The sequence below is a fragment of the Enhydra lutris genome, unplaced genomic scaffold, assembly GCF_002288905.1.
Source record: "Enhydra lutris kenyoni isolate GAN:26980312 unplaced genomic scaffold, ASM228890v2 scaffoldscaffold20, whole genome shotgun sequence".
In the NCBI taxonomy this organism is placed as follows: domain Eukaryota; kingdom Metazoa; phylum Chordata; class Mammalia; order Carnivora; family Mustelidae; genus Enhydra; species Enhydra lutris.
In genome coordinates this window covers 22,956,368-22,976,021 of record NW_019154104.1, presented here as the reverse complement: position 1 = coordinate 22,976,021, position 19,654 = coordinate 22,956,368, and the positions used below count along the sequence as shown (strand labels likewise).

At 41.8% G+C, this 19,654-nt stretch overlaps 1 protein-coding gene across 1 annotated transcript in view; it reads right to left on the bottom strand.

Moving 5' to 3' along the window:
• LOC111148665 (golgin A5) overlaps window positions 1-10,498 on the bottom strand; it is a 32,610-nt gene extending 22,112 nt beyond the window's left edge. Inside the window, exons 1-4 of the mRNA XM_022505432.1 lie at window positions 10,355-10,498; window positions 7,641-8,214; window positions 1,671-1,898; window positions 105-324 (exon numbers count right to left, since the gene is read on the bottom strand). Coding sequence (XP_022361140.1) covers window positions 105-324; window positions 1,671-1,898; window positions 7,641-8,184 — 992 coding nt within the window. The 5' untranslated portion in view covers window positions 8,185-8,214; window positions 10,355-10,498. The remainder of the gene's footprint in view (window positions 1-104; window positions 325-1,670; window positions 1,899-7,640; window positions 8,215-10,354) is intronic.
• Between the last annotated feature and the right edge of the window lie 9,156 nt (window positions 10,499-19,654).

Genomic DNA, 19,654 nt, shown 5'->3' with positions numbered 1-19,654 from the left:
GAAAGCTAAGTTTTCATAAAACAGTCTACACTACAGTGTTCATCATTACTTGCACGGGGAAGAATCTTTCTAGTCCCTTTGTCACTATCACGAGGATGAGCTACCGTGACTTCTCCGTCTGTAAGGCTTCCAGGGCTTCGGAGCGCGTGGCCAGGAGCTGGTCGGCCTCCTGAAGCCTCACTTTCAGCACGGCCAGCTGCGAGTCCTTGGCAGCCACGGCGTCAGTCAGGTCATCGACCTGGGCGCGGAGCTCTCGCGTTATTCGATCACTCTTTGAATGGTCAACATTCCACTTCTCAACTCTTGCTCTTGCTTTGGTTAATTCTTAAAAAAAAAAAAAAAATAGTAATAATAATGAGAGAGATTTCTCTCTTCAAGCAGACACACTCACACAGACTCTCCTCTGTGTCCCTGTAGGGCTTCCTACCAAAATCAAGAGCTTACAAGTGTCTTCCAATTATTTGCTTCAAGTGGGATACCCACTTCTCAAGGCCAATGTTCCCACCTGTATCACAGTTAATAGGTTGGAAAGGGCACAATGGTAGCTGCCCTTCTACAAAAACAATCTTTCTGAGACATATCCCAAAGCATTTGGGAATCCAAACCAGGATACGGCAGCGTTCAGAACAGCAGCCCAGTCGGGGAATTTGCTGAGTTCTGCTAGTGACAGGAAGAATGCAAATACAAATCAAGGGAACAGAGAGAACCCCACGGTAAGACCAAAACAAACAAAATCAAAACCTGAAGATAAAAGGCAGGAGAGAATGTGTTTCTCTTGATCACTGTAGCAAAAAGACGCTATTTTAAAAAAAAACCTAGGACGCTGGTGCCAGAAGAGCAATGCGGTGCAGATTTCCACACTCTCACACATTTATAATAGCAGTTTGCAAGCAAAAAAAAAATTTTTTTATATTGAAGCAAACTCTACAGGGTCTCAGGAAAAGTTCTATTTCTAGGTCTTTATTAGTTCTGGTAAAGTGAAGCTTTTTCTGAGGTCAGTCCAACAAGCCCTAAACTTTCTGGGCCTCCATCCATGTCTTGGCAAAACTTTTCCTACTGTCCCCATACTCCTTTCTAATTGCTGCTAGGAACCAAGACAGAGACTTCTTCGCTTCTCCCTTTTATTTTCCCTCAGCCACACTTACATTAAGACTAACACAGTCCACCCCCCATCACCTCATTCATGAGATTATTTACTTTTAAATTACCCATTTCTGAGGAATCCAAGAGTTTTCTACTCTAGGGCCACTTCACTGCGTATTTCCAGAGGGTATTATTCAAACTGAATTCCATGTTCACTTTACATCCCCCGGAGCAGTACGATACTGTGACCTTGTCTACTGGTATCCACTCCTTTGTTTAACCCCACCTCTGGTTCATTAACAGCTCCCCCGAAGGTTCAGAAGAGATCAAACGAACCAGATAATTACTAATGTCCCCAGTTCTTAAATTTCATGACTCCTAAGGAATGGCCAAACAAAGGCAACATTCTGTTTCAGATTAGTAGGAGGATGACTGGTTCTATTTCTAAATCTGGGCCCTATATTTCTATGAAAACCGGGTTTTGTAAGTCTCATGTGAAATATTTCTAAGTTTCAATGTAATCAGGTTTTCAGTTTATTTTTGAAATGTTAAATTCCTAACCCTCCACAATTTAAATAAGGCTCTACCTTCTTGAGTTTCCTTGGATCTTTGAAGTAATGAGGCCATTTCTTGATTTAAAGACTGAACTTCATTCCTCAACAGCTGATTCTCCAATCGAAGATTAGACAGTTCATGTGATTTGCCATCGTGACTAGGTGCTGGGCTGCGGTCAGCGGGGACAGCACCTGATGATACATTTTCCTTTGAAGAATCCTCTTGACCTTCATGGCCAGAATCTGAATTATTAGAGGTTACTGTAAAAAAAAAAAATCCACTTTTATTACACTGGAACACTCACCACATACACATTAGTAGCTTACTTTGGTAGAATGCCTTTTGGCTCAAGTTGACTGCTGGAGCTAAAAAAAAAAAAAAAAAAAAAAAAAAACAAAAATTTTTTTTTTTTTTTTTTTGCAAACTTATATTCTCAATAGATTTCCTTCTGATGAAATTTCATTCACCTACATGGAGGCTATAGGTCTCTAAGGATCTCAAATTTTGGATATACTGAATGAATGGTGATAAACAACAGACACAAGAATACAGTTCTGGAAGGAAGAAAATCAAGAGATCATCTAAGCAGTTGGGATTAGGAAAAAAGGGTTTCAGTCTCCCTCTGTCTCTAAAGCATTTTCTAAACCAAGAGGAAAGTCTCAACAGTGAAAATACTAGAAAAGCACAAAAGAACAGCTGTGGGTTTCAAGGCAAAGACAGTAATCATAGGTCAGAGCCATTTGTTACATACCAAACTGGAATCTAAAAGGCCTTACACAAAGAGACAGAGACTCATAAATTCAGAATCATCTTGTTTTGGACTAAGCGTGATCCAAATTCATTTTAAAGAAGATTTTATTTATTCATTTGGCAGAGAGCGAGCACCCGAGAGCGCACAAGCAGGGGGAGCAGCAGGCAGTGGGAAGGGGGAAAAGCAGGCTCCTGCTGAGCAGAGAGCCCAACCTGATGACCTGATGAGCTGAAGGCAGGCGCTTAACCAACTGAGCCACCCAGGTGTCTGTCCAAATGCATTTTTTACTCACTCTAAAAAAAATTATGTTTGTGCTAAAAAGTGAACTGTATCTCGATAAAATGGACTAAATAACTATGGGCAAAAGAGGTGACACTTCACAAAGGAAGATAAACAAGTGATCAATAATCTTATGAAAAAGCTCTCAACATCTTCAGGGATCAAGGAAATGCAAATTAAAACCACAGTGAGAACCAGTACACACCTGCTAGGAGGGCTAAAATTAAAAAGACAACACCAAACGTTGACAAAGACATGGAGCAGCCAGAACTCAGATTATTGGTGGGAGTACGAAATGGTATAACCACTGTGGGAAAAGGTTTTGCAGTTTCTTATGAAATTAAATACTCCCAGTGACATTTTGCCCAGTGACTCCCCTGCCAGGCTTGAAAGTGAAAACATTTTCCCACAAATAGACAAGTACAAAAATGTTCACAGCAGCTTTATTCACAATAACCCAAAACTGGAAACAATCCATTGTCCATAAAAAAGAGATAAACTGTGGTATATCTCCAGTAGAATACTACAAAAATAAAAAAGAACAAACTATTGATATACCCAATAACATGGATGAATCTTACTAACATGATGAGCAAAAGAAATCAGAGAAGAGTGTGTATATCCTACAACATTCCATTTATATGAAACTTTACGACAAAAACTAAGGTGAAAAAAATCAGATCAGTGGTAGATGGGGAAGTGGGATGGAAAGATTAACTGGAAAGGGACATGAGGGAAGGGGGCAAAGAAGCGTTATCACAAAAGTGTGGGTTACATAGGTATAGCCATTTATCTGTATGGCTAAGATTTGTGCATTTCAACATATAGAAAAAATTATGAGAAATGGAAATTTGAATAATGACTAGGCACTAGATCATATCAAGGAATTATTACATTTTCAGGGTGATGACGGTGTGGATGTTTGTTTCTAAAGTTTACATTCTGGGTCACCTGGGTGGCTTAGTAGGTTAAGCATCTGACTTTGGCTCAGGTCATGGTCTCAGGGTCCTGGGATCAAGCTTGGACTCCCTGCTTAGCAGGGAGTCTGCTAGTCCCTTTCCCTCTACTCCTCCCCTTGCTTGTACACTCCCTGTCTCTCTCTCAAATAAATAAAATCTTTTTTAAAAAAGTTAGCATTTTTTAGGGTAATAAAATGAATTATTTCTAGATGAAATGAGATCTGTAATTTGCTGCAAAATAATTCTGTGGACAGTAGAGGTAAAAAAGGGATGGAAAGTGGAAGGTACAAATAGAAAAAGAATGGCCATGTTGATTAATATAGCCAGACAATACGTAATATTGGAGGGAGTCATCAAAATCTACTTCGATATGTTTGAAATTTCCAAAATAAAATTTTTTCAAAAGAAATAAAGTATATATCCAAACTTGTGGGATACATCCAAAGTAGTATTTAAAAGGACATCTATAGTCTTTAATATTTACATTAAAAATGAAAAGAAAATCAATGAGTTTTCTATCCACCTTAAAGGCTTTAATAACAGCAGAATAAACCTCAAAGCAGAAATTAACAATAAAGACCAGAAACTAATAAAACAGAAAAGAAACTTGCTAGAGAGAATTAAAATGGTCTTCTGAGGGATATATCATAAACAATATGCCAATAAATTTTTAAATGTATACTATGTTGAAACCTACCAAATTATATACTTAAGTATGTATAATTTATTATGTCAGTTACACTTCATTAACACTATTTGAAAAAAAGGCATTTAGCACAGTGCCAGATATTATTTTTCTGTGAGTATCTGTGATCAAGCTTTGGTTTCTGCAGGGTTAATATAAATGATTAACGTACAAATGGGTTTTTTTTTGGCTGTGATACTTTCATTATTTACCTGAAATTAAGTAAAATAAATATAATCCCCCTAAGCGTATATAAAATAGACAAATTCTTAGGAAAAGATGTAACTCACCAAAAACAGAGGAAATGGAAAGCCAATGCAATCAGTAGTTAAAATCTTCCATTAAAAATACCCCAGGGGCCCTGGGGTTGCTCAGTCAGTTGAGCATTTGCCTTCAGCTCAGCTCATGATCCCAGAGTCCTGGCATCTAGCCCCACTTTGGACTCCCTGCTCAGCGGGGATTCTGCTTGTCCCTTTCCCTCCTCCTCTCCCCTTCTCCCAACCCCCACCCCCGTTTATGCTCTCTCTTGCTCATGCTCTCTCAAATAAATAAATAAAATCTTAAAAAAAAGAATAGCCCAGGCCCTGATGGTTTTACCACTGAGTTCTAGCAAACAATCAGGGAATAAATAATCTTACATCAAATAATTAGGACAATAGAAAAGGAGAGAGCACTTTGCAAATCATTTTATAAGGCTAACATAACCGGAATACCAAAACCTAACAATACTACCAGTCAATTTTGCTTATGAAATAAATGCAGAAATCCTAACCACAATATTAGCAAACTGAAAGTTAAGTTTGGTTTTAAGTTATAAAAAGTCAATTGATTTGTATACCATATCAATATTAAAGAACAAAAATTAAAAAAAAAAATCACAGATACCTCATTACATACAGGAAAAAAATGTTACTAAAATTTAACAGAAAAACTCAAACTAGATATATAGAAACATTCTTCACCTGATAAAAAGTACCTATGAAAAACCTTACACAAACATTATATTTGGTAAGACAGCCAAAGCCTTCTGTTGAAGACAAAGATAAAAAACTGGTTTTCATAAGCCAATGCAGTGAGGCAAGGAAAAGATTTTTTCTTAAAGATAAACAAGAAACCAAACTGTCATTATTCAGATACTGTACTGCTGAAAATCTAAATGAATGTACAGAAAAATATGAAGATTAAGAGCTATGTAGGTTACTGTGTGTCAAAGGCCAATATATCAGCAACAGAAAGCAAAAATTTTAAAAAGATATCACCTAAAAGTTTCAAAGACTAAATTCGACAAAAAGTATGCAAGACCCTCATGGAGAAAACAATAAAATCTTAGTGAAAGACACTTAAGAACGGAATTGAGATTATACCACGTTATAATGGGTGAAAAACCTCAGTATTGTAAAGACACTGATTCTCCCTCAACTAACCGTCCATATAGAAGCAATGGACTCCCAATAAAAAGACCAACAGAATTTTTGTGAAACTTGGCAAATTCTAAAATGAATATGGATGTACAAAAAAAAATCCAAGAATAGCCAAAACATTCTTGAAGGACCTGGTGGGAGAAGTTCCTCTAGGAGGTATCAAAACACTATAAAACTGCATTAATTAAGATAGCGTGGCATGGGTCGGGGAGCCTCGGTGGCTCAGTTGTTGGCTGGCTGCCTTCGGCTCAGGTCATGATCCCAGGGCCTTGGGACTGAGCCCTACATCGGGCTCCCTGCTCAGCAGGAAGCCTGCTTCTTCCTCTTCCACTCCCCCCGCTTGTGGCCCGCTTGTGTTCTCTCTCTCACTGTCTATCTCTCTGTGTCAAATAAATAAACTCTTAAAAAAAAGCGTGTCATTGGCACAAAAACAGACAACCCAATGAAACATAATTAAGTGCCCAGAAACAGAGCGATGTATAGATGGATGCTTGATAATATGCCTGGGGTGATACTGCAGATTGAAAGGGAAAGGAAATATTTTCAATGAATGATGCTAGATGCCGAGATAACAGATTTCCAACCCCTCTTCTTTTCACCTGAAAAATTTCTACTCATTCTTTAAGACCCAGCTCAAATTATAGACCCCTGTGAATCCTTCCCTAAATACCTTAGACAATTAGTTACTTTCCTTAGTGCCTCCACAATACTCTAACCATATCACAATCGCTATACTTACTATCCTATATACTAATATACATGTAAATTACTTGTTTACATGTCTGTCTAACCCATCAGACTCTGTGGGGAGAAATTTAGCCGTGTGGGCGTACATAATTAGTCAACAGCTACTGCATGATCTGGTCTTGAATGCCCCAAACACTTGCCTCTTCACCACTTTAACCTCCAAGATACAAGACAAATTTTTATTCACCAACAGCCAAGACTGTGGGAAACACTGTAACATTTAAGAAAATAACAAGCTTCCATTCATCAACTTTATACAAAGAATCTCGCAAGAACTAGTCATGTACATTGCTATTTTAAAATGGGAAGGGGATGCCTAGGTGGCTCAGCTGGCTAAGTGTCTGCCTTCATTCAGCCCAGGTCATGATCTTAGGGTCCTGGGATCGAGTCCCGCATCAGGTTCCTTACTCAGCAGGGAGCCTGCTTCTTCATCTCATCATCTCATCATCATACATAACTGATGGCTCCCCCTGCTCATGCTCGCTCTCTCTCTCCCTCTTTCTGACCAACAAATAAATAAAACCTTTAAAATGGTTAGTAGGTACTTGGATTAGCCACATTACCATGTTAACCCCATTTCTGCAGGTGAGAAGATACCCACGTAGAGTAATTTCACAGCAAATCAAACAACCGAACACCAGCATTCTAACCTGTTACTTCACTACCAGGTCAATGCCTTCAACCCTTCAACTTGAACTTCAGTCTCTCAGCTTTACATCCCAGGGATGCAAGGAGGAAAGAAAAACACACACACAAAATTCTCAGTATCCAGAATATATGTGAAGTACAGCCTCCTATTTTATAATCCCAGAAAGAAATGATAGGAGACAGTCCCAAATCCAAAACGATGTTTTCTTTCAGATTTTAAAACTGTTCTTTCTGTATTTCAAAATATCTTAGAAAATCATTCTGGACGGAAATTCTTAGATGCTAGGCTGGGTAAAGTTACCCAACAGCATTTAAAGGTCCCTATTATAACTGCGCTGACTAGCAGCATGCCAAGTGGTCTCCCTAGTTTATACCATGCTTCAGAGACTGCCTTTACACCAGTGGGGAAAGGGAACAAAACAGAGGACGAGAAACATGACCAAAACGTTTTAGACTAGGGTAACACATCCAATTTGCTTAACTCTAAAAGAAACAGAGGGCCAATTAGCTACCATCGCTTTGGCTCCCAGAAGGATTTTCCTCCGTGGCTTTGACGGCAGTTATGCTGGTGGTCACAGAGCTGGCGCTTGCTGTCCGAGAACTCGGAGGAACAGGTGTCCGGCTCCTCTCTTTTTTGATTTCCACCCTCCCAGTAGGCTCCTTCTGTGAACTATTAAGAAAGTCAAACAGCAGCTCATCATCGGGTTCTGACTTTTTTCTTCGAACGAACTGGGACGAAGGCCTAGGAAGAGATGCATTTTCAACAGGATGGGAAGCCTCCGTGGATGTCCTCGATCCGACTTTTACATTTGCAGTGCCAGCTAAGAGAGTGGCTTTCTGATTTCTAATGTTATCAGCTGCTGAGGAAATATATGCAGCTTTAGATCCAGTCTGGTAAGTCAAATCCATATTTTGCTGAAGTTCAGGGTACTCAGCATTTTTGTTGTAGGTGACGTTGCCGCTGTTCTCTTTTCTACTGAGAGCTGTTGCGGCCCCCTGATCAACCCGATTTAAAAGATCTTCTGCCTTTCCAGCAAGATCCGCAAACCAAGACATGATGGGAGCAGAAAAATCCTACTGGTGAACCTGTAAAAAGGACAAAATGGGATCAGTGTGGCCTAAGAGCAGAGCACAGCAGTTAAGACCAGACTCTGGAGTCACACAGTCCTGGACTGAAAGCCGAACCCTGCCTCTTACTATGTAACCTATTACTTCACTGAAAGTGAGCAGCTTTATATAGAAAATGAGGAAACTAAATGTACTTACATTATAGGACAGTTTTAAGATGAAATTATGTAAAAAAAAAAAAAAACAAACTTTGCAAAACGCTTGACACACAGCAGACATCATTTTAGAAGTTGCTCTGTTACCGCAATCATTACACCTATCACTACCATTACAACTCCTATTTCAACAAAAGGCAAATGTTAATATAGCAAAAAGCATTCAAATAGCAAATCATGAATATGGCAAAATTGCAGTACAGCCAAATAGAAACAATTCCCTTTAGTTTGCTTTAAGGTGCTAAAACCTGAAGAAACTCCTGATACTAAATCCGTCTTCATGTTAAAATGCAGCACTATTACGGATAATTTAGGTGTATATAACCTGTGTAAAGTGCACCCACAATAATTTAAATACTCAGTACCCACTATGTGCACATTGGCTAAATTCAGAAGTTAAAAAAAAAAAAAAAGGCTGCATAGCCATTTATTTGCTAAATAAACCTGAGTGCTTATGGCGTGCCAGAATGAATCAGAACGATAAAGTAATTAGTCCTTATAGACATAGAAGTGTATTATATAAAAAAGTCAATATCTACTTCTTGAATGTGCACATTGTTTCTTTTGCCTGGAATGCTCTTTCATTGTTAACTCTTTCTTGTTCTTAGTCTCCCCTTGAAAGTCTTCAGCTCCAAAACACAGCTCTTTTCTTTCCTTCCATCTAGATTAGGTCGTATCATTCTCTGTTCAGATGTTATGCTTTCCCCTCACAGCCCTTCATGGTTTATTGATATTCTCTTGTCTCATTATCTTTATCACACATCATTTCCACAACCACATTATGTGGTCGGTAACAATAACCTTTTTTCCACAAATGGGGAGTAGATGGCAGCTGGGGAACTCAAATCTAAGTCAGCCAAACCCACTTTTTTTGAACTCCTGCCTTTCTCATCTAGCCTCTCAGGATCTGAATAACCTCAAGAAGAAATTCACCTTCTAAACCTGCTCTGTACAAAAGGGGATGCTGTGTATTTCAGTTTATGTGTCATCCAAAGGAGGTATGTAAAACTCCCTACAGATGTAAAGTCTTATTCTCAAGTAGACAGTGGTGGTGATTGGGCAGCAAGCGGTCCTTAGTAATGAGGCAATTAAACACTCTTATTATTAATTCTTATTAATATCTCGCCTCCCATTTTAAAGTTAATAGGGCTTTAAAACAAAACCCCGTGCCTTAATATTGATTACCCAATTTAAATACAAACATGGGGGGCACCTGGGTGGCTCAGTGGGTTAAAGCCTCTGCCTTCGGCTCAGGTCATGGTCCCAGTGTCCTGGGATCGAGCCCCACATCCGGCTCTCTGCTCTGCAGGGAGCCTGCTTCCACCTCTCTCTCTATCTGTCTGCCTCTCTGCCTACTTGTGATCTCTGTCAAATAAATAAATAAAATCTTAAAAAAAAAATAAATACAAACATGGGCCCCAGGCACTTGCCCCAGTGACAAACTCCAGCGGACTTTAGAGGTGCAGTGCCCTCAAGTACTTTCTCAACACTGCCCCCCAAGAAATGGCCCACACGGAGGCGAAGAGCGGGTGACAGTGGTGGCACGGGGAGGGGTCCACGGACAACAGTGGCAGGACTTGCTTCGAGGGTCAGATAGCAACACAGCGGAAGGGAGGCTGGGGTCAGCCGGTGCGTCCTAGGGATTTGTCATCAGTGGATCCCAACTAGAGGAGTTACAGACCCCCACTTCGCTCCCCACCCCACTCCCAGAGCCCCTGGAGCGGGAGCAGTGGTCAAACCAGGCTGGGGCGGGGGAAGGAGAAGAGGGGAGGGCACTAAACGACACCTGCTGAGGCCCCAGGGGGTTCTCCTATCCCCTCTCTTAGCCCCCCTCAAAGCGGAGAGACCAGAGTCTCCGCTGAGGGGAGGCCAGCCCCGCGCCTAAGGCCTTTAACGCCCTAGGCGGACCCGTCCGGCCAGCAGGGCTCACGCTGCCGCCTCACCTGAGTACTGCGGAGGGGGTGCACGCTGCCTCGTCGCCCTCCCCGGCCGCCCCCCAACTCAGCAGCGGGCGGCAAGAGGGCCCGGCAGAGTAAACCTAGCTCCGGCCCCGCGGCGGCCCGGCTACTCTTCCGGGAGACGTGGAAGGGCGGCGAGGACCCCAAAACAGAGTGACTTCCGAACTGCCTGAGCGGCCCGGGCCGACAGCAGCCACCTGAGAGCGACTCAGGCGGCGGCGCCGGCGGCTGCGGGGTCCTCGCGCCTGGCCACGCCCTTCTTCCGCCTGGAGCTTGTGACGTAGCTCTCTTCCCGTGGAGACCGCCCGCACGCGGCGGGCATAACATTGTAGGCCACGCCCACCATGGGGGCGGGACCCCGCCGCAGCGCGCGAGGGTGACCCAGGCGGTGCCCCGCCCCCAAGGAATTTGAGGCCTGAGTTGGGCGGGGCGTGAGACCCAGGTGGAGCAGACAGCCTTCTCCTTTCCCTCTTCCTCCTTCGCTTGCCGGTTTTACGGAGGAGGTTGCTGAGGACCCAGGGGAGGAGATGAGAATACAGAACAGTTTCCCTGGTTTCACGGAGCTTCTTTTCTAGTGGCAGAGACAGATGTTAAATAAACCAATGATGGAACGAGACGATTTTAAGCGGTCGGGAAACACCTTAAATGGTGTGATCAGGGAAAGTCTCTCCGAGGAGGTGACATTTGAGCTGAGACCCAAAAGATGGAAAAGACCTGCAAAGGGTCTTTCTATCTAGCCATGTTGTAGTTATGTTATGCATACAGTTGATTGAGTATTTGAAATTAGCCTAAAATCCACATTCAGTAATTAAATACTCAGCTCCCACTATAGTGCACAGGCTTAGGCTAATTTGCCCCTAATGACAAGCCCACAATATAGTCCCAGGGATCCCCATGTTCAGATTGATGAAATTAAGGCTCAGGGAGGGTAAAGTAACTTGTCTAAGATCATGAGGAGTCCACATTACTCCAAAGCCTGTGCCCTTAGATTCAGTGTTTTATTTTCTCCAATTGAATATTGGGAGTAATTACAACTCCCTTTTCTCTTCTCAAGTCGGTTTAGCCCAGTCTAGTGAATGGGAAAACTTAGCAGCAGCAGGAATAATAATACTATATAACAGTTCTTGAGCTCTTATTAAGTGCAGAATACTGTCCCACACTGGACGTGCTTCACCTCATTTCATTCTTACAACCACTGTAAAGGAGATGCTGTTATTATCCTGTGATAGGTGGCCTTTTCCCCCAACTATTAAATAGCTCTTCCTATTAAGGATTATACATCACTACCTGTTGCCAGGGGATCACAATTCCTCCTATTAGAGTGACCTCACCAGCCTCGCTGATGTCAGGCTTGATCATGTGACTTGCTTTGGCCAGTGGAATGGGAACAGAAGGGCTTTTGCCACATCTGAGCCAAAGTGTTAAGAGCCATTCTGTATTTCCATCAGCTCTCTTGATTTTCTTCCTCTCTCATGAGAATGGCTAGTTCAGGTAGAGCTGCTACCACCCACTGGGTCCTGAAAGGAAAAAGACACACTAAAGCAGCCCACTTCTAACAGATCATAGGAGTGAGTATCCTACACAGACTTACCTAATGAAATATGATTAATACATAGCCCCATTTCACAGATGAAGATGCTGAGATTCAGAGAGGTTTAGTTCCTTTCCCATGGTCACTGTATGGTACACGCGGGATAGCTAGGTGGTGCAAACATACCCTGAATGCCCACGTTAATCACTATCTTGAAAATGTGGAGACCTTGTCCTCTGTCTATATTCCCGTCAAGGAGAATGTGCAGCAGAATGTGTTGTTCAGTGTTCAAGGTCTGGGCTTTGGGGGTGGCCAACCCAGAGTGTCTCCCTTGCAACGAAGAGTGTCCAGGTGGCAGGCCTTGATCTCCTTGGAAACGCTGGTCATGCAAAGAAGGGAAGGGCCCCTGATAATTGCTAAGTTAAGTTGCTTTTATATAAAACTTGCTGCATGTAGATCCCAGCAGCGGATGGTTTGTCCAGTTGGCTGCTCCTGGACATCCCGGGAGTTACCCCAGTAAACCTACGTCTCAATCACTGTCTCTGGCTCTTTTCTTTGACCTCACCAGACTATCACCCACTAGCTGACTCTAAGCTAGGGTGCAGCTGCTCAGGCATGCAGCGTATGAGTCGTGCATCTGGGATTCAAACTAGCTTAGTGTGGCTGCAGACGATGCTCTTATCCATTGAAGGGGTGAGAATGAAAGAAGTTGAAGCAGAGCCAAATCTCCACGTCAAATGTATTAGCAGTGGTAAATATATCAGAAGTCAAATATAATTGGCAGGAATTAGCACATTTCACCATTCTGGAAAACTCCGAAAGAATGTTTCCAGAATTGGGGCGCCTGGGTGGCTCAGTGGGTTAAGCCGCTGCCTTCGGCTCAGGTCATGATCTCAGGGTCCTGGGATCGAGTCCCACATCGGGCTCTCTGCTCGGCGGGGAGCCTGCTTCCCTCTCTCTCTCTCTCTCTCTGCCTGCCTCTCTGTCTATTTGTGATCTCTCTCTGTCAAATAAATAAATAAAATCTTTTAAAAAAAAAAAAAGAATGTTTCCAGAATTTTCACATGTACTCCCTAAGACAGTCAGCATATAGAAATCTGCCACTCTGAAGTCATTGGGGCCAGGCTCGCTTAGCCAGAGAAACAGCACAACTAAGAGAAAGAGGTTACAATTTTGTCCAGTAGGTAAGAAAATTTGCTTTTTTCTTTTCCCGTCCTCCCTGTCCTCATGGACCAGAGGAGCTAACTCCCTGAAAAAGAGAGGCAACAAGGCATGTGAAGACCAGATGGAGACCCCAGACTCCGCTCTAAATCTCTAGTCCAGTCAAGCTGGTCTGCTCCAGGGACCAGGGAGGATAACTTTGAATAGAGCTTAAGAATAAAATTTTAGGGATACCTCGGTGGCTCAGTTGGTTAAGCGTCTGCTTCCTGCTCAGGTTATGAACACAGGGAGCCTGTTTCTTCCCTCTGCTTGCCACTCCCCATGCTTGTGCTCCCTCTCTCTCTCTCTCTCTTTTTCAATCTGACAAAAAAATAAAATCTTTTTTTTAAAAAGAATAAAATTGAAACAAGCTATATGGTGACTTTTGGAATGGCAGAGTGAAGAACTCACCAAATCCTCTCCCCAGTGATGAGACTGGACAAAATTGCTATTAAAAAAAAATTTCAACTCCCTGGAAATCAATCCCAGGCATAACACAAATTAAGGAGCGTTTATTCAAGTAAAGCTACTAAACTTTGGGTAGGAAGAGTGAGAGTGTATGACATTTTAGCCCAGAACAATTTCCAGTCTCCCCCTCCTGTTCAATGGAGATTGTCCTGCAAAGGCTGGGAAACTAGGGAAACCAGCAGCTTTGCAGCTGAAGAAGGCAGCTTGATTTAGAATGGAGCCAGAAAAGCCTCATGACCAAGGGGAAGTCTTTGTTTGGAATGTCAACCTTGCAGCTGCCTGGGGTTGCCATATTGTTTGGTCCAACAACTAACAAGAAGGCTTCCTAGAAGTTTAGCAGGGAAAGCCCTGCTTAATGAGATGGTTATAATGGACTTTGATAAGCTCCCACATGCACTGATGGTCTGGGAGGCTATGTTCAAGGCTGTTTAAGCTCAGAAGACTCTTGAGATGGCCCTAGTTGTCTACTCATCCTGCCTCAGCATGAAGCCTTACACAGATATGGAGGAGACACTAGAAAACCCAGCAGAATAAAAGACAGGGCAGTCTTGTAAACAGCCTGACTTTCAAATGACTCATCACATACACAGCATGAGAATAAAAGCTGATGTCACATCAGGAGCAATGGAGAAGTCAGTGGAAGAGAGAAGGCAGTGGAATGGCATATTGAAAGCGCTGAGGGAGAAAAAAGCTGTCAGACAAGAATTCTCTAATAGAATGATCCTTCAAAAACGAAGTCAAGATAAAGACACTCCCACAGAAACAAACGCTGAGAGAATTTGTGGCTAAAAGATCTGCCTTATGAGAAATAAATAGTAATAATAATATAATTGTATGAATAATATATAATAAATAAATAATATATAATAATAATAACATAATGTATAATAAATACTAAAGGAAATCTTGCAATCCGAAGGGAATGATACCAGGTGGTAACTCGAATCTTAGTGAAGAAGTAAACAGAACTGTATGTTAAATACCAGGGCAAGTCTGTTCTAATAACTGAAAGTGGCTGAAAGTTATAGAATCTGGCAAGATCATCTCAAGGAAGCTATCGTTCAGAGGAAAAAATGGGATCTCCTACAAATCAAAAGTATAGCTGAAGAGAAGGAATGGAAGAAATGGAATTACTTCCTGCCGGTGTCCCCAGTGAGTTGGGACTTCCTAATAAACTGGTTACGCTAACAACTCAGAGTGTTTGCCTCCACCAGCAGTAAAAATATAAGATCCATGTAGGGAGTGACTCCCAGTTGACTGGCATCTCACCGCTGCTATACTCTTTCTTCCAGCTTATGCTTCTTCTTTATAGCATTTACACAAGTGTGATTACGTGAAGAAGGGCAGGGACTATTGTTGTTGTCTGTGGCTCTATTAGCAGGGCTTAGGAAAGTACAAGGCACGGGCAGATGCTCTGACATATTGAGTAATGAATGACTAATAATGTACAATGAACTGAGACAGCATGGTAAGAAGGCAGAAATTGGGATTCTCATTTGGCTGCCAGTTAGCTTCTTATTTGGCTGCTAGTTAGTTAATCTCTCTGGTCCTCAATTTTATCAGACCAAAAAATAAAAAAAGATTATAATGAACTAGAATATATTTAGGCTGAAAGTAAGAAAACCTTGGTTTTGATCATAGTTCTAGTTCCTAGCTGTGTGAACTTGAACAAATCGCCCCACTTTCCAGGCTTCGTTTATGAAATGAATAATTGAACCAGATTTAGTGGTCGTAAGTTTGCAATCTCAATTAGTTGCTTTTGTTTTGTTTTGGCCACAGCCAAATGTTTAATTTTAAAAACCCACAAACATACACTCATATTGTGTTGGCAAGAGTGGAGAGAAATCAGGGCGCCTGGGTATCTCAGCTGGTTAAGTGTCTGTTTGCTTTCGGCTCAGGTCATGATCCTGTAATCCCAGGATGGAGTCCCACAGTAGTCTCCCCACTCAGCGGGGAGTCTGCTTCTCCCTCTGACCCTCTCCATCTCATGTTCTCTTGCTCTGTCTCTCTCATTCTATCTCAAGTAAATAAAATCTTTACAATGTAGTAATGTACATCAAAATTTTAAAATGTACAAGCCCCTTGCTGAGTTTGATATCCACATGGGATAAAAATGAATCTTATCCCTTTGCTATAGACTGAATGGGCACCCCTAAAATTCATATGTTGAAATTCTAATCCCTAATGTGATGGTATTTGAGGATGGGGTATTTGAGAAGTGATTATGGCCTTGAGAGCAGAACCCACATAAATGGGATTATTGACCTTATAAAACAGTCCCCAGAGAGCTCCCTTGCCCCTTCCACCACTAAGGTTATAATGAGAAGATAGCTGTCTATGAAGCAGGAGCAGGTTCTCACCAGACTTTGAATCTGCTAGTGCCCTGATCTTAGACTTCCAGCCATCAGTACCATCAGGAATAAATTTCTGTTTTTTGGGGGCAAGGGAGAAGCAGAATCCCCACTGAGCAGGGAGCTTGATGTGGGGCTCAAACCCAGGACCCTGAGATCACAAACAGAGCCGAAGGCAGATGCCTAACAGACTGAACCACCCAGGTACCCCAATTTCTGTTATTTATAAACCACCCAATCTATGGTATTTTTGTTATAGCAGCCCAAATGGACTAAAACACTCCTACTTTACAGCGTACATAAAGTCAGTTCCAAAAGGATTACAGATCAAAGTGTAAAATGGAAAATAATAAAGCTTCTACAAGAAAATGAGAACATCTTTATGAGCTTGATGTAGACAAAAAAAACCCTTTTAAAAAACACATACAAAATATTAACTATGAAAGAAAAGATTAATAATTTGGGCTTTGTTAAAATTAAGGACTGCTTTCCATAAAAAATAAAAATTGAAAGTGAAATGATAGCCAAAGATTCAAAGAAGATATTTACAATACATATATTTGGAAAGGATTTGTACCCAAGATAGGTAAAGCTCTTTGACAAATCAATGAAGAAGGGCAATCAACCTAACAAAAATGGACTAATAAATAAGCACTCCACAAGAGAAAATACATAATTGTCCAAAAGCACAGGAAAAAGCTATTAGTCATCAGAGAAATGCAAATTAAAATAACAATGAAATATCTTTGTACATCGGCCAGAATGGTTGAAGTGTAAAAGGATGGTTAGGCACCTGGGTGGCTCAGTAAGTTAAGTGTCTGCCTTCGGCTCAGATCAGGATCCCAGGGTCCTGGGATCGAGTCCCACATTCTCAGCTTTTGACTCTCTGCTCAGCAGGGAGTCTGCTTCTCCCTTCCCCCCAGCCTTCCCCCATCCCCCACCACGCATGCTCGCTCTCTCTTGCTCTATCTCAAATAAATAAAATCTTAAAAAAAAAAAGGAAAAAGAAAATACCAAGTACTGATGAATTCATGGACCTTCTAGAACATGCAGGCATTTCTGACAAGAGTCTAAGTGGTAGAACCACTTGGGAAAATCAGGCTCTGTCTATTAATACTAAACACCAGGTAGCTCCCGAGACCTGAGCTCTACTGCCCGCCTGCATGTACTCACTTCCTTTTGTCTTACATTTTTCCTTAAGCTCTTCTTTCCAGCTTACCTCCAAATGGGCAGTGAAACCTGAAACATACCCCTCAGTGATAGGGACTATTTGACAAGACCTCCAGCTAGCCCAGACCACCCAGAGCTTTCGAGCTAAACCACTGATTCACTCACACCTATGTGAATGTACCATGGTGTGATCCCCTGGAATGACCTACAATTACCTTTACCTCATTATAGGACCAAAATCTCCACCCAAGGAGGAGCCTTGGGCACATTTACATGCAATGCTTATATAAGCAGGTTTTCTTAAGGCCCATGTACACAACCTTATGCTCAGCTCTACATATGATGACAAGGCTTCCCTATCTAAATATTCATCCTAAACCTAAACGAAAGGTATCCATTCACCTTCTCCCTGGGAGTCATGGCTTTGGAAGCTACTGCCTGTGATCTCCTTATTTGCTGCAAATAAAGTTCACTTTGTGCGACAACTCCATCTGGTGTATCTGGGACTCTCCAAGAAACAAACTCACCTTGGTTCGCTTCTGGGTCTGGTCTGTAACTGGGCAAAAAGCACATGCAATGAAAACAAAGAGACTATAACTACTTGTAACAACATGGATGAGTCAGACCCAGTGGGGTTAAATGCTGAGTGTCCAGTTAAAAGAAGCCGGTTCAAAAGACTACAGATTGATCATCCCATTTACATGAATTTGAAGGGCAGGCCAAGCTACCCTATGATTATAGAAGTTAAATAATCATAGTTACCTTAGAGGAGGGGAGCAGATATTGACTAGGAGTCTAGTGGTTCGCTGGAAGTGGTCACAATGGAGGCTTCTACGGTGCTCATAATGTTCTACATCTTGACTTTGGTGTTGATAGGAGGTGTGGATACATATGTAAAAGTTCCTTAAATGCTATATTTAACATTGGTTAATTTTTTTTGCATCTATGTTACATCTCAATTAAAACAATTAAGAATACACACACACTCTCTCTCTTTTTTTAGATTTTATTTATTTATTTGACACAGAGATAAAGAGCACAAATAGAGTGGTAGGCAGAGGGAGGAGAAGCAGGCTCCCTGTTGAGCAGGGGAGCCTGATGTGGGGCTCGATCCCAGGACTCTGGGATCATGACCTGAGCCGAAGGCAGACGCTTCACTCATTGAGCCACCCAGGCACCCCTAAACACACACTCTCTTTTAGAAGGCAATTCCACATTCAGGAAGTTATACTACAGACTTGCTTACACATAGGCAAAATGACATATACAAAGTTATTAACTACAGCGTTGTCTAGATAATAATGAATACTGGAAATGAGTTAAATGTTAATTGATTTGAAAAATCTTGGCACATTCATGTCTTCTGCCCATTTTTTGACATGATTATCTGGTTTTTTGGGGTGTTGAATTTGAGGAGTTCTTTATAGATCTTGGATATCAGCCCTTTGTCTGTAGCGTCATTTGCGGATATCTTCTCCCATTCCATGGGTTGCCTCTTTGTTTTGTTGACTGTTTCCTTTGCTGTACAGAAGCTTTTTATCTTGATGAAGTCCCAAAAGTTCATTTTCGCTCTTGTTTCCTTTGCCTTTGGGGATGCGTTTTGAAAGAAGTAGCTGTGGCCGATGTCGAAGAGGTTACTGTCTATGTTTTCCTCTAGGATTTTGATGGATTCTTGTCTCACATTGAGGTCTTTCATCCATTTTGAGTTTATCTTTGTGTATGGTGTTCTCCAAAGAAGACATGCAAATAGCTAGCAGACACATGAAAAAATGTTCGTCATCATTATCCATCAGGGAGATTCAAATCAAAACCACATTGAGATACCACCTTATACCAGTTAGAATGGCAGAGATTAACAAGACAGGAAACAACAAGTGTTGGAGAGGATGTGGAGAAAGGGGAACCCTCTTCTACTGTTGGTGGGAATGCAAGTTGGTGCAGCCACTTTGGAAAACAGTTTGGAGATTCCTCAAAATATTAAAAATAGAGCTACCCTATGACCTGGCAATTGCACTACTGGGTATTTACCCCAAAGATACAGATGCAGTGGAAAGAAGGGCCATATGGACCCCAATGTTCATAGCAGCAATGGCCACAATAGCCGAACTGCGGAAAGAGCCGAGATGCCCTTCAACAGATGAATGGATAAAGATGTGGTCCATATATACAATGGAATATTACTCAGCCATCAGAAAGGATGAACACCCAACTTTTGCATCAACATGGATGGGACTGGAAGAGATTATGCTGAGTAAAATAAGCCAAGGAGAGAAAGTCAATTGTCATATAGTTTCACTTACTTGCAGAACATAAGGAATAACATGGAGGACATTAGGAGAAAGAAAGGAAGAGTGAATTGGGGGAAATCAGAGGGGGAGATGAACCATGAGAGACTGTGGACTCTGAGAAACAAACTGAGGGCTCTGGAAGGGAGAGGGTGCAGGGATAGGTGAGCCTGGTGGTGAATATTAAGGAGGGCACGTATTGCATGGAGCACTGGGTGTTGTACATAAACAATGAATCTTGGAACACTACATCAAAAACTAATGATGTGGGGAGCCTGGG